Genomic DNA, 14,106 nt, shown 5'->3' on the forward strand with positions numbered 1-14,106 from the left:
ATAAGTGTGTCCTCGATTTGCCCTACAAGAGAAGAGCGTCTCGCCGCATGCGTGACCAACCGGATCTCCGCCGTTGCGTATGTGTACGCAAGTTTCGGGTTCTTTTGATCGGGGCACTTAATCCTCGAGAGGGTGGTTGCGTCGGACGAAAGGGGAGGCGAGGAACGGGTTTGAGAGTCTGCGAATTTAATGCCGACGTTACCGATGCCCTGATCGGATTAGTCGGCGGACTTTTGGTGCAAGGACGTCCTTCAGCCGATCCACTTTGATAAAGTTACTTAGCCTTTGCCGCTCATGATCCTGAATGCTTCCGACGCTCTTAAATCGCTAGCCATAAACTTTTTGCACTATGTAATACCCGGGAATTAAAATTTTTAATCAGTGAATCTAAAAATCTTAAAATAAATTAAATAGTAATTAATAGTTTTATTAAATTATTTGAAAAATTTTTGCAGATTTTTGTGCGAATTTTATTGCAAAAATAGATTACAACAAAATGAAATTAATTATCAGTGTAATATAAATTTTTTAAGTAGTTTTTATAATATAATCGAACAAATTTTTCAAGATTTTGCAAGTAAATTATAGAATAGAAATTAGTGAGCACTATTTAAGTAGAAATTAACGCACCAATGCTAATTCGCAAATATATTTTAACATAGAATATCAACATTTGGACATTAAAACTTTCTAGCGCCTTACTTCTCTTTTTATATGTGCTTGAGATTTCCGATTCTCGATAAATTAGCCGAGTAAACATACTTGAAATCGAAAGAGACTTCTGATCAGAAGCTAACGTATTATTTTACGTGCCAGACAAATACGTGCGCGAGAACGTAGAAGTAGAATCTAAAAACGAATTCCGTCGCGTCGTAAGTTATAATCCCGCGTTCACGAGAGATGCACTTATCTGAACGAGATGCCGCGCCAGGTCGCACTGCGCCAAGAAGATGATATCAAATCAGAGAACGGAAATTATTGACTCGGGTATCTCGTTATTTTCGGTTGTGACGATAACGGCAGGCTGCGCAGAAAAATAGCGGAGATGCACCCTCGTTGGTTATTCGCATACAAATGACGGCTAATATCGTCAGTCGAGTGTCTACTCTTTAATAAAGTCTTTTTGATAAGCTTGCGATGAAAGAAGGGAGGAAGAATAGAAGAATAATGCGGGCGTGTGCTAACTGTCTGTTCTATTTTCGTACACAGATAAAACTGGTCTGAAATTCTCTCTTTCTGGAAAGTCGTGAATCGCATATCGAAATCGGCAGCGGCCAGTGGCGTCAAATTGAGGATCACTGTGTACTAATTAATTGTATTTAATTAATTTTGTATCATAAAGCAGCAGAATAATTTTTACACTTCATGATTATACGTTTTATATTTATATTCTCGTGTAAAAAAAGACAATGTACCGATTTATTGCGATGTGTTTTATCTATGCCACATATTTTGAGTTCAATCTTAGCCGCGCTTCTTGTTTTGAAATTTATTTTTAATATAAGTATTCTTAATTTTAAAAATACATATGCTCACATGACGTGATCACAAAATTTCTGAATGCAAACCTTTAACATCAGAAATCGACGCCACTGGTACACTTTGCCGTGGGACGGAAGGTAGCATCGAAAGTGCGAAGTTACGAGCGAAGCCCGTAAGTGGGACCCGCACTATATCCGCTTATTCATTGAACTGCTGCGACAATAAACGCCAATCAGCTTTGAGTGTCCCGCCAATTAGATCGCACGTTTGCAGCCTCGCCGCGCTTGCAGCCTGCGACACTTTTCGAAAGTGCGCGTCGCAAAAACGGGCACCCGGATTTCGTCGGTGGCAACCATGCGAACGCGATCGCGTTAATGAACTTTCTAAGGACCATCTGGCCGTGGTTCATTCGCGCGACCGTCTTCGTTCGCGGAAAGCAGGCTAATTAAACCTTGATCGACATTAGCGCCTCTTTTTTTATTAAGACCGGACGAGCTAAATATACGATTGACAGTAATTAGCAACGATTATGGTTATTACGCGACTCGTAATTGAATCGAATCGAATTGAATCGCGTCCCGTCCGATACTTAAATGTAGGAAATACCGCGAGATAGCCTGCAATAATGAGAAGCGTAATAATTAGCGTTCAAATTACGGCCGAGCCTGTGGACATATTTATCCGCATGAATGACGCGAGAGGAAATTGATGCGTGTTTGGTTCGCGTACGCGAAGCAAATAATAGGACGATGATTACAAGTAGCCGGATTATTGCTTCACCTCGACACGGAGGCGTTCTACGCTCTAATTAAAAAACGTCGTCGCGCGTAGAGAGAGAGAGAGAGAGAGAGAGAGAGAAGCGAAACACGACGATCGATCTACCGAGCGAACGATCTACACATGGCCGAAGAAGAAAGTAAGAAAGGACTGACGAGTACGACGAGAGCTCGGCCTTTTTTCACGGTGACGATTGATTGAGGCAAAACCCGCAGGCGACGCAGGCGACAGAATGCCGACGCGAGGCCAGCACACGAGCTGCACACGAGCAGCACACTTCCACGCGGTCTTTCGTGCCGCGTTCGCATTGTGCGCGCGTACGCGATGCGTGAGGAAGAAAGAGAATAGCTTCGACCGGAGGTAAACGAGCCTGCGGGTCATCTATTTACCAACACCAGCCAGAACGGTCCGATTTGGGGTGGTTACAGTATCGGCTCGATGCAAAAAAACTCGAGGGGTGCAAAAATTCAGATTCTTTGTCAGTAAATTCCTATTTTCGATATGTCCGCGTGCACATTTATATTTACAATTAATGTATGTGACTGTACCTAAGTCGCTTATATTATTTACGCGTGATAAATTGCAAATTTCGAATCCCTTCGCGAAACATTACTTCATTTACGATTGTTTATTATTAGTTATTAGTTTCGACGCAGTCCCCAAAAATTGTTCGCCGCGCGAAATATCGCAAATTATCCCAAGATTCACGAGTTTCGAGCATTTTTCGCAATCACGGTCGAGCGATTCGGGGCGCGGAGGAACCGCAAGCCAATCCTGGATGGCTGCGACACACTTGCGCGGCTTTTGGGCCCGCTACGATCGGGGGAGCCTGCAAACGGGCCCCCTTGTAACACGGGAAGACTACGCTCGCCGCGTTCCCACGAGGTGAGACGCACCACCTGTGCGTCAGAACGAGAACGAGGGCAACCCCGCGGATCGGCCGAAGGGACGCTATGATTTTCGACCCTAATTTCGCTCCAGAAAAGAGGAGCTGCCCACTCAGCCCTTACGGGGCCCGGCCGAGAGGAGGGTGTTAAACGAGCCGGGGTTAAGCCAGGAACCGCCGTGATAGTTAGAGCTCCAATCTGAAAAGCGAGGGTGAGATTGGATTTTTAAATGCCGACGCGAGGGCGAGGGAGCGAATTTATTTTAACGAGGAGCAGCGGGGTTAAAAGGATAGCTGCGGAATCATGAATTTTTCTCCATTTATCCCGCTCGATTTATACCGCGCCTTTTGTACGCGTTTTCAATCGTCGTGCAGTCGACAAAATCCTCGATTTATTATTCGGAATATAGCTGTCACTTCACGAACTTTTGTGCTTACTGTACACTTATGCAAACCGAATTTCTTTCAAAACAGCTGTTCGCGCAAATCATCGAATTACACTCGGAATAACATCGAAAGCTGAAATCTCTGACTGTATTCCATGAATTCCATATGCTGCATGAATAACAAATTAAGCAAGGCGCTTAATAGAGTTAGAGAATTCAGACTCATTAGGTATTGAAGACAGGCTCCAGATGACTCTCTGTCGCCGCGCAAGCTGCCATTCTCGAGTGGCCGTCTAAAATTAACTTCTACAGAAAAGCCACCGCCGAAAGGAGCCGCGTCTTATTTTTCCAGCCACTCGGCGGCGGCGGCGGGCCCTCGTCAACGCGCAAACGATGAGCGGACTAATTAACGAGCACCACCAATTAACGTGATGCCCGTCGTGTTCCACATTTCCACCGCCGTAGGGTTTCCTTCTCCCTCTTGCTGGCGCGGCACGCATCTCCTTCGTTAGAGATCATTTCGGATCTCTCGATGCCACCGCGGCCGACTCCTCCTCTTTGTTTAAATCTCGATCATTATCGCCGGGAGATGACTTTCTAATCATCCGTGAAGTAGCGGCTTGCGTCACGATAAGGATGTTTTTTAATTATTTCAAAGCTGTTTGTGTACGCAAAAGCGAAAAGGATTATTATAACTATAGACTGTGCTTCACGTAACTCGTGAAGAGCATATATTGAGCCATAAAGCTGTGACTTCATTAGTTTTTAGCCTTCCAGCTCCGACTTACACTCACTATCAGCCTAATAATTATCTTCTACCGTTATTTTTTATACCAGCAATATACAGAATAAGAAGCTATAAAATAACGTCGTCAATTCTTTAATTTGAAAAGTCCTCAGTCCTGAAGTGAATGTAAATTATCTCAGCTATTAAACTTCATCAGGTTTCCAGCCGCGATTTATATCGAACCTAAGACAGTATCGTTAGCGACAGTATCCGCACACAAAGTAGAAAACTATAAAGTAACTTCGATAAACTTCTTTGAAATTTATTTGAGTAAATCTGTATATTTAAATTGCCTTCTACGCCGGCGTCGGATGGAAACATTTCAAGCCCGACCATCAAAACTCAAATTATTCACAAACTCGAACTTTATGCCTAGAGATATTTATTTGATGTCTCTCCTTAAAGCGTACATTAACATAGCATTCGTGCTATTAACCCGTGCCCGAATCGCATTACAGCCGACACATTCCTGCGGCACGCTGTATCTATCGCGATCTTCGGCTATCTCGATCTGAAACACGATACGGTCGCCGCGATTTTACGAGCGATCGCAACGAGGACGATGCGCCCGTCGTCGTTGCTGTCGAAAGCTCGCCGCGATCCGCGCGCGCGATTAAAAGTAGAAGTTACGGATAGCCGCCCCGGGCACCGTTGCTCGACTGACCTCCCGGAGGTTGCTACTCGAGTACCTTGAAGCAGGTGTTTTCGCCAGAGAGATGCAACGACGGCGGACGATAACGAAGCGCAAGGACACAATTACCGAGAAGTAACGGTACGCGATATGCGGGGCAACGTGAAAAATGCCAACCGCGAAAATTGCGGCGCGACCGGCGCGACCTCGGCTCGTTTTCGATAACAGTACTCGTTCGAGTGCGAATACGCCACGAGTCATATCGCGAACGCGCATCGCGGACGACTCGTCGTCAACGAGGCGAAACGAGCAGCTGGCGCGATCCTCACCTGACGCGCCTCGTAATTGCGTCCGGCTAAACGGGTCACGCGGTCACCCCGCCGATGATATTTATCGAGTTCGCGTGCCGCTGTTTTCGATCTCGTTTCCTCGCCCGGTGTCTGGCACACCTCCGCGCGCGTCCCCTTCTCGCCCAGTAATTAAATTCCTGGGGCGCAACGGGAAGCGAATAACTGTTCCATTGATCGCTCTGGGATCAGGCATCGTCGCGTCGCGCATCCGTGTAATTATTTCTCGTATCTCGCTCGCTTCGTCGGCCATCACACCTGGAGCGAACGAAGATGGTGTCCGCTTTTTCAATCGCGAATAAACCTACTTCGTCGCCCTCCCAAGAAGTCCGTTTTGGACGTCCCTTGCGTCCTTAAGTTTACTGAAAATTTCTCACTCCGTTAATCGTAAATTATATAAAAGAAGATAATTAATGATTCTAGAAAATATCAGTAGCTAATCTGCTAAATGTGCTATTAATGAAATCAAGATTTCTTGTAATTTTCGACTTGCATTCTTAATATGCCAAATCTCGAAGCAAATTTTAACATACGAAAGCAATTAATGGTATCTTGAAAAGTATCAGTAGCTAATTTTCCAAATGTAAACGAGATTTCTAAAAATTCCCGACTTGCGGTGGTCTCTTTTGAGTGCTGTATCTAATCGGTGATCGTTAAAGAAACTATGGCTTGTCTTAAACGCTCGATCAATTTAATTCTCATCTGACGGCTAGATGAGTGAATTTTAACAAGTTGAAAGCGCTGAATTGCGTAGTGGCTGCGAATTTCTAGCATCGCAACCAGACGAATTTCCGATTAACGAATACTTCGAGGCAATCAACGTAGCGCAGACAGAAGTCCTGATTTCCGTGAAACACGATTCGACTGCACTTAACGATCGACGAGCAAATAGTAGGTTCCCAAGTCTCCGCGTAATCGTTTCGAATTCAGAAGTCACTGGTCAGTGGAATTGCTAGTCTCGCTTTTCAATTCGATCATTTCCTTACGAGAATCGGACGAACGTTGTTAAACATAAACGATCGACTCGCTTCCTTTCGCGAGACTGTCCTTAATTTCGGGCTTGATTAATTCGCCAGTTAACCAGTCGCAAGACCTGTTCTCGGATTCGACGATAAATCCAAGATACTTTTCAGACGAGAGTGGTGATGTCAATACGATAAACGAGGAAGCGTCATTACACACAGCACAAAACGTACATTAAGGACTTATAATTCCGCCGGTGAACCGGTTTGTTATTTTGAAATACCTCGCATGAAATAAGTCGCTGAGAAATATCCGCTAATTCAAAAGGGATTTTTTCACAAGTATTTTTGCGATGACCGAGCATGATTAGAAACGCATAACTAATTCGACAAGATCAAATATATATATTGATGGTCTTAGTAAATGAATGACTTTTGATACACTAGATAAGCGCGGTTTTGAATTAAATGCAACTAAATCACTTAGTGGAAGCGAATGTGTTAGTTTTGGTGAAATTTATCACTCGAAGTAACTTTGTACTTCATTATCTACGGCACGTTCCGAGAATTAAATTTAATCGATCATTCGAGAAGCCCAGTTTCTTCCTGCCTTTGCAATCAAATGGCTGATGCAATGTAGCAAACGGTATCGATGTCGAATCACAAAGTCAGCTTAACGTTTCAAGAGGAAAGAGATCCGTTTGACTTAATGGTTGATTATACGCGCTACATACAGATTAAGTTGTCTCACGATATCGGAGCGGCTCCTTTGTGCAGGTTAATTGTATGCGAAAGGAACGTTGTGGAGGATTGATGTGGGAAGGAGAGATCAAATCCGTAGGAAGATTAAGTGGAATAGCAATCTGGAGATTTGTGAAGGAGGAAATCATTCTTCGAGTTTGTAGCTTTTTTTTTCTTTCTCGCGACCGACGGGCTTTCGGATGAGACATGTAAATCTCGTAATTAGGCGCTCCTAGTCAAATGCTGCTACCGGTGAAAGGTATGAGTTTATCGGAAACATCGGAGCATTCTCCGCGCGCCTCATCGACGAGATCATTAATTCGAAATCCTTTTTAAATTGCCGAAGCGATAATTTGTTCTCTTTATAAAAGGGACACTGAAACATTTCGAGCTACAAATTTTTTAAATTGTTGTTCGTGTCGAATTCGCGCGTATGCTAGCGGCGATGCAGACACAGATTACCGGAACCGTTTTTCACGAAAAACGCGCAGCAAACGGAGTCGCGGGTGGAATCCCTTTTTTGAATTGAAGCTGAAAGTCTTTATGCGAATTATTATCTCGACAAATCGTCCAACTCGTGCGACCGTTTCTCATACGTAGCAGCAAGGCCAGAAAATATTATTCAGCCGATCAAAGCACAGTCGAAAAACAAAGCTTATAAACACGAGCGAGTTGAAGGTAAAATGTCTGGTGTTCGAACTTACGGAGAAATAAAGCAACTGTCTATTTTTTAGTAAACCAGGCAATAACATTTAATTAACACAAATTTTAACAATTAAATGAACAAATTCCAACGAAAGTAATTGACGTTAATTCGCACTCGGATTCGTGAAATCGCGGAGAGCGGTTCGACAATTTAGTCTCAAGATTTTCAGATGCGTTTTTAGAAGGAATTAATAATCTGAACGTTTCGACTGTTTAAGAACAAGTGAAGCTTTCAAAACGATCTCTCGCGATCGACGGCGATCGATCTCATCGAGCGACGAAATTCGGCGTCGCGACTTGCGCATTAGAGTTTGCGGCGGTTGTCGAGACGCCGAATTTCGAGTGATCGCTTAGCTTGTGTAGCGGAGCTTTATGTCGTAGCGGTTTTCTTCATTTAAACTATTGGCGTTTATTTACGAAGATCTTGCATTTATATTGATCTTAAACATACCGCCCGCCTTGGAATGGCAATTCCAAAATATGATCGAACTCTCGAACTAGTGAAAACGCTCGACAACGAAGCTCCAGCCGTAATACCGTCGCGAATGCGAAATTGATGACTGGTGAAATTCGAGTAAACACAGAATCAAATTCGATGATAAATTCTTGTGAGTTTCTTGGCGTGGGGGTTTTTTTTTTTTTTACACCGATGGAGTGTTCGTTGGCTCGCTATCGAGAGGTAATAAACATAATTTTGTGATTGGGCGCTTGAATTCGGACGACGCTGTTTTTATTGACACGACGCGAGGTAATGCATCTGAACCAGAGTGTAATTGCGTAATGCGCCCGAGCTCCCATTTGCAGGGAGGCAAATCTGGCTTGCGCAAGAGAACCATCTGACCGACCTTTATTATTTCTTGTTTGCGCTTCCATTTGACTCGTTGCTGGAGTGTGTTGACATATTCGTTTTGCCAGAGTTTCCAGAATTTTTCGGTCATTAATCGCACGCGTTGCCATCGTGACAACCGACTTTCCTTCAGATTGAGCAACGATGGTTCAGGAGTCGTTGTGATAGCAGAACCGATTAGGAAATGGCCCGGAGTCAAGGGTTCGTAATCGTCGAGATGGTCGCTTAGCGGCGCAATAGGTCGCGAATTCAAGCACGCCTCTATTCGACAAAGAAGCGTCGTGAATTCCTCGAATGTGAGCGTCTCGTTTTTGACTAGGCGGCGGAGATGATGTTTCACACTTTTTACACCAGCCTCCCACAGTCCGCCGAAATGCGGCGCAGATGGGGGAATAAAATTCCAGCTTACACTGTCAGTCGCGATTTTATTTTGAAAATTGCTCTCGGTGAGAGCGGCCCGATATGCGGACGCGAGCTCTCTGTCAGCGCCTAAGAATGTAGTTCCGTTATCGGAATACATTGACTCCGGTAATCCTCTCCGAGAGCAGAATCGTAAATACGCATCGAGAAATGCGTCGGTCGAGTAATTACTAACGAGCTCAAGATGAATCGCTCGTGAATTAAGGCAAATGAATAAGGCGATATATGCCTTTTGAGTCTTGATTCCGCGACCGCTACTTGTGCGAATTTGGATCGGACCGGCATAATCAACGCCACAATGCAGGAAGCTGCGCTCTGGTTTTGTGACTCGGATCGCGGGAAGATTTCCCATTAACTGTGACGGAACAGCTGCCTTTTCGCGAGCGCACGGAACGCATCGATGAATGATGGCTTTGGTCATACTTCGACTGCGTAGGATCCAAAATTCCTGTCTTAATACATTTAAGGTTAGTTGTAATCCAGCATGCAAGGATCGCACGTGCGCATTTTTAATCATGAGATGGACAAGCGGATGTGACGCGAGTAGAATCGGATGCTTCCTGTTGAATGGGAGAGGCGAATTTTGCAATCGGCCTCCCACTCGTAACACATTGTCCTGATCAATGAATGGATTAAAGGAAAGGATTGGACTTTTATGGTTGAGCGATCTTTTATGAGTGAGCGCTTGGATTTCCGTGGAAAATAAGGCTTGTTGGATATAGCGGATCCAATAAAGTTTAGCGCTGCGATACTCGTCAGCGGATACTGCGGCAGGAACTTCAGACCCTTGCGGTTGATCGTGCTTCCTGCGTTTACATTTATTTAAAAATTTATATATATAAGCTGTAACGCGGATCAATTTAGGCCAGGATGAATATTTTTTCGCTAGATCCCATTCGCGATCGTTCATTGCGACCGTTGCGCATGTAGTTCGCACTTCGAGCTCCGTTTCGTGAGACACTGTGCTATTCTCAATCGGCCAGAATTCGGAAGAGCGTTTTAGCCATGGTGGGCCTGACCACCATAAGTGATGATTGATTAAATCTTGTGCGAGCAATCCGCGAGACGCGCAATCAGCTGGATTATCGTCGGTTGATACATGACGCCAAGTGAGATGAGGGAGATTTGCAAGAATTTCGGTGACGCGGTTTGCAACAAATGTTTTCCACCGAGATGGATGTTGACGAATCCATGCTAATACGATTGTGGAGTCCGTCCAACAGTAGCATTGAGTAGTATTTGCTGAGATTGATTCTTGTACGAATTTCATTAGCCGTGATAGAAGAACGGCGGCAGACAGTTCTAAACGCGGAATGCTTAAGGGCTTTAATGGAGCTACTCTAGATTTTCCGGCTATGAGCGATATTGTTGAGTTTCCGTCAGATGAAGTGACCTTGAGGTAAACAACTGCGGCGTATGCAACGAGCGAAGCATCGGCAAAGCCGTGCAATTCTTGCTTGACGACGTGTGGACCGCACCCTGTCCAACGGGGCACTCGGAATTCGTTGAGCAACCTAAGATTTGAATGAATTTGGTGCCATGTAGTTAATTGTGATGGTGGAATCTTTTGGTCCCACTCCAATTTAAGGCGCCATAGAGTTTGCATGAAAACCTTTGCGATGATAGTTGCAGGTGTCACCCAACCAAGGGGATCGAAAATTTTTGCAATGATCGCAAGTATCGAGCGTTTGGTATCTGGCGGATGGTCCTTTAATGTCGATTGGAATTGGAACACGTCGAGCACGGGATTCCAACCGACGCCGAGCACTTTGAGCGTTTCGCTCTCGTCGAGAGGTTTTGTGCAAGCGAGACCGTGATCCTCCGGGTTGATCTCGGCTAGAAGATCCTGCGAGTTGCTTGCCCATTTTCGTAATTCGAAACCGCCGCATCGCAAGAGTCGAATCAACTGTTCGCGTACTTGACGAATGCGTGTTACGTCGTGTTCGCCGAAGAGTACGTCGTCGACATAAGTCTGATTCGTCAACACGGGAACTGCGAGAGGAAACTTCTGACCTTCGTCCTGCACCAGTTGTTTGAGAACACGAAGAGCTAAGAATGGTGCACAGGCTGTTCCGTATGTGACCGTGAGTAATTGAAATTCTGTGACGTGTGCTGAGGCGGACTGCCATAGAATTCTCTGATAGTCCATGTCGCGAGGATCAACGCGGATTTGCCGATACATTTTTGTGATATCGGCAGTGAAGACGTATTTGAACTGTCGCCATTGCATTATAACGGCCGGAAGTTCTGATTGGAGCTTCGGGCCTGCTAAGAGATGATCGTTTAGAGACGATCCGTTTGAAGTTGCTCTCGAAGCGTCGAAGACAACGCGTAAGCGTGTCGTTGTGCTACTATCCCGGATGACGGAATGGTGTGGAATATAAATGCATTGCCCTTTGTGCGAGAACGATTTCGGAGCGACCTGCATGTGCCCGAGGAGTTCGTACTCTGAGAGAAAATCTGAATATTCGCGTGCCTGCGCGGGATGAGCGTCGAGTCTTCGAATTAAATTGCGCAGTGATTTCTCAGCTATAGCGCGAGAGTCTCCAATGTCAATTGGAGGACCGTGTTTGAATGGAAGACGCACTACGTATCTTCCGGTGGAATCTCGCGAGTGCGTATTCCGGAAATGAGTCTCGCAACGTTCGTCTTCGGGACTTAATATTTTTTTGTGAGGCATCTCTTCGATCTCCCAGAATTTGCGCAATTCGTACTCGAGAGAGTCGGAATTGCAGCAATGATTTGCGTTAACCTTTAGTGCTTTCTGACATGTCGTGTTAACTGAGGACGTGTTCATGGGAGAGTTCGAAAGAACGATCGGCCCGGAGATAATCCAACCGAACGCGGTATTTTGAGCGACCGGCTCTCCGGACGTGGATTTTTGGATTCCATCGAGCAGAGTTTCCCCATAGAGATCTGCACCGATGAGGATGTCGATGGGATGAGAGCTGAAAGGATTGTCATCCGCCAACGTAAGATTTTTGAAAGGAATTGAGACTGAATTTTGTGCTGCGCGAGGTGGCGAGTATGCCGTTAATGTTTTTAGAATGAGTGCGGTCGTGGAGAAAACCGGAGTCAATGCATTTCGCGGCGAAATAAGTATTTGTGCGGTGTGGCGATGCGTTCCGGCACTTACACCTCCGATCGCGGATATTGAAATCGGCATACGAATTCGCTTCAACTTTAATTGCTGAGCGAGACGCTCAGTAATGAAGGTCATTTCGGACCCTTGATCGAGCAATGCTCGAACGCAAATCGTGCGACCGGACGGCGCGGCAACGTTCAGCCAAGCAGTTGCCAACAAGATCGTTGATCGGGTCTGTTTTTTAGTGGAAACAAACAAAGATTTTACTTCTGAGACAGCTGTCTCGGCAGAGCTTGCTGGCTGTTGCTGCGCCGCGCTTTCAGCACTTTTTGATGAAGAATCCGAGCTTTCGTGCAGCATGGAATGATGCTTACGTTTGCAATGTCGGCACGTGAATTTACTTGTACATGCGTAGTAATTATGTCGCTTGCTTAAGCAGTTCGTGCAACGATTTTCGGCTTTGACTATTTCGCGACGTTCGCTCGGATTCTTATTTATAAATGTTGAACAGGATTGTAAATTGTGATTCGCGTTACACAAGGAACATGGAGCATGCAGAGCTGTAGTTGCGTTGGCGCTATTAATTTTTGCAGATGATGCTTTGGTTGCCTTATCCGCGTTGACGGCTGGAAGCTTGAGATCTTCTAACGCGCGGATGCGTGTGTCAAGGAACGTTTTAAGATCTTCGAAGGACGGAAGGTCTTCAGTACAGAACTTTAGATTCCACGCCTTTCGTGTAACAGGATCGAGCCTTTGCGAAACGATACACACAAGCATGTCGTTCCACAATTGTTCCGGAGACCGTTTTAAATTTTTCAATGCTGCTACAGCGACCCCGACCCTGTCGCGTAGGGACTGGAGATCCGACACGGACTCGCGAGTTACGCTGCTCAAATTCAACAGCGTGCTCAGATGCACATTCAATAAACGGCGCGCGCTCTCGTAACGTGATTTTAGCAAATTCCACGCTACTGTGAAATTGTTTTCGGTCACAGCTAAACACTTCACACAATCGAGGGCGTGGCCTCTGAGACTTGATGTTAAATAATGCATCCGCGTAAAATTCGTGAGATCGTGATTGTCAATGATTAACGCGGTGAAACGATCGCGAAAGCTCTCCCACTCCTCGAATTTTCCGTCAAAGGGCGGCAATTTGATGGGAGGCAAATGTTGAAGAGCAACCGACGACGTGTAGCCATGGTGCACACTACTATTTATAATAGATTGGTTCGGGCTCACCGGAGGTTCCAATTCTTCCAGACATTCGGCCATAAAGTCGGAGGTTGCGTGATATGTGTCCTCAGCGTGGTCGTATAGATTCTCCGAGAAGTAACTGCAAGCGGCTTGCTCCTGCTTCGTAAGCCGAGTCACTAGCTCGAGATGACCGGCTTGAATTTCGGCCCAACAGTCTTTCAACGCGCTTATTCGATTCCGTACTCGCGCTGCACTTAGATTGCCTTTGCCGATTTTTTTAAAATTGTCTAATGAGCGATCAAGCGAGCGTAACACCTGCCTCTGTTTTGTTAAGATTTCGGCCATGCTGAACGAGAATTTATCAAGATGAAACTGCACCAGAAAGGGTGCTACTTTTGAATTTTCCAATTCGCGATCCGTCGCTACGATCCGGCTCGAAGGACCAAAATGTTCGTGTCGAATTCGCGCGTATGCTAGCGGCGATGCAGACACAGATTACCGGAACCGTTTTTCACGAAAAACGCGCAGCAAACGGAGTCGCGGGTGGAATCCCTTTTTTGAATTGAAGCTGAAAGTCTTTATGCGAATTATTATCTCGACAAATCGTCCAACTCGTGCGACCGTTTCTCATACGTAGCAGCAAGGCCAGAAAATATTATTCAGCCGATCAAAGCACAGTCGAAAAACAAAGCTTATAAACACGAGCGAGTTGAAGGTAAAATGTCTGGTGTTCGAACTTACGGAGAAATAAAGCAACTGTCTATTTTTTAGTAAACCAGGCAATAACATTTAATTAACACAAATTTTAACAATTAAATGAACAAATTCCAACGAAAGTAATTGACGTTAATTCGCA

The 14,106-nt window shown here is 45.3% G+C and overlaps 2 protein-coding genes across 3 annotated transcripts in view; one reads left to right on the forward strand and one right to left on the reverse strand.

The window, feature by feature from the left end:
- Window positions 1–14,106, forward strand: part of LOC105670992 (tubulin monoglutamylase TTLL4) — a 152,262-nt gene that overhangs the window by 119,899 nt on the left and 18,257 nt on the right. The gene's annotated exons all lie outside the window — the stretch shown is intronic.
- Window positions 8,346–13,595, reverse strand: LOC105679443 (uncharacterized). Its single transcript, XM_067348074.1, has 3 exons — window positions 10,460–13,595; window positions 9,724–9,777; window positions 8,346–9,040 (listed from the first exon to the last, which is right to left on the reverse strand). The coding sequence occupies exons 1-3, from the start codon at window positions 13,593–13,595 to the stop codon at window positions 8,346–8,348; spliced, it is 3,885 nt and encodes a 1,294-aa protein (XP_067204175.1).

This window comes from Linepithema humile, chromosome 1, assembly GCF_040581485.1.
Source record: "Linepithema humile isolate Giens D197 chromosome 1, Lhum_UNIL_v1.0, whole genome shotgun sequence".
NCBI lineage: Eukaryota > Metazoa > Arthropoda > Insecta > Hymenoptera > Formicidae > Linepithema > Linepithema humile.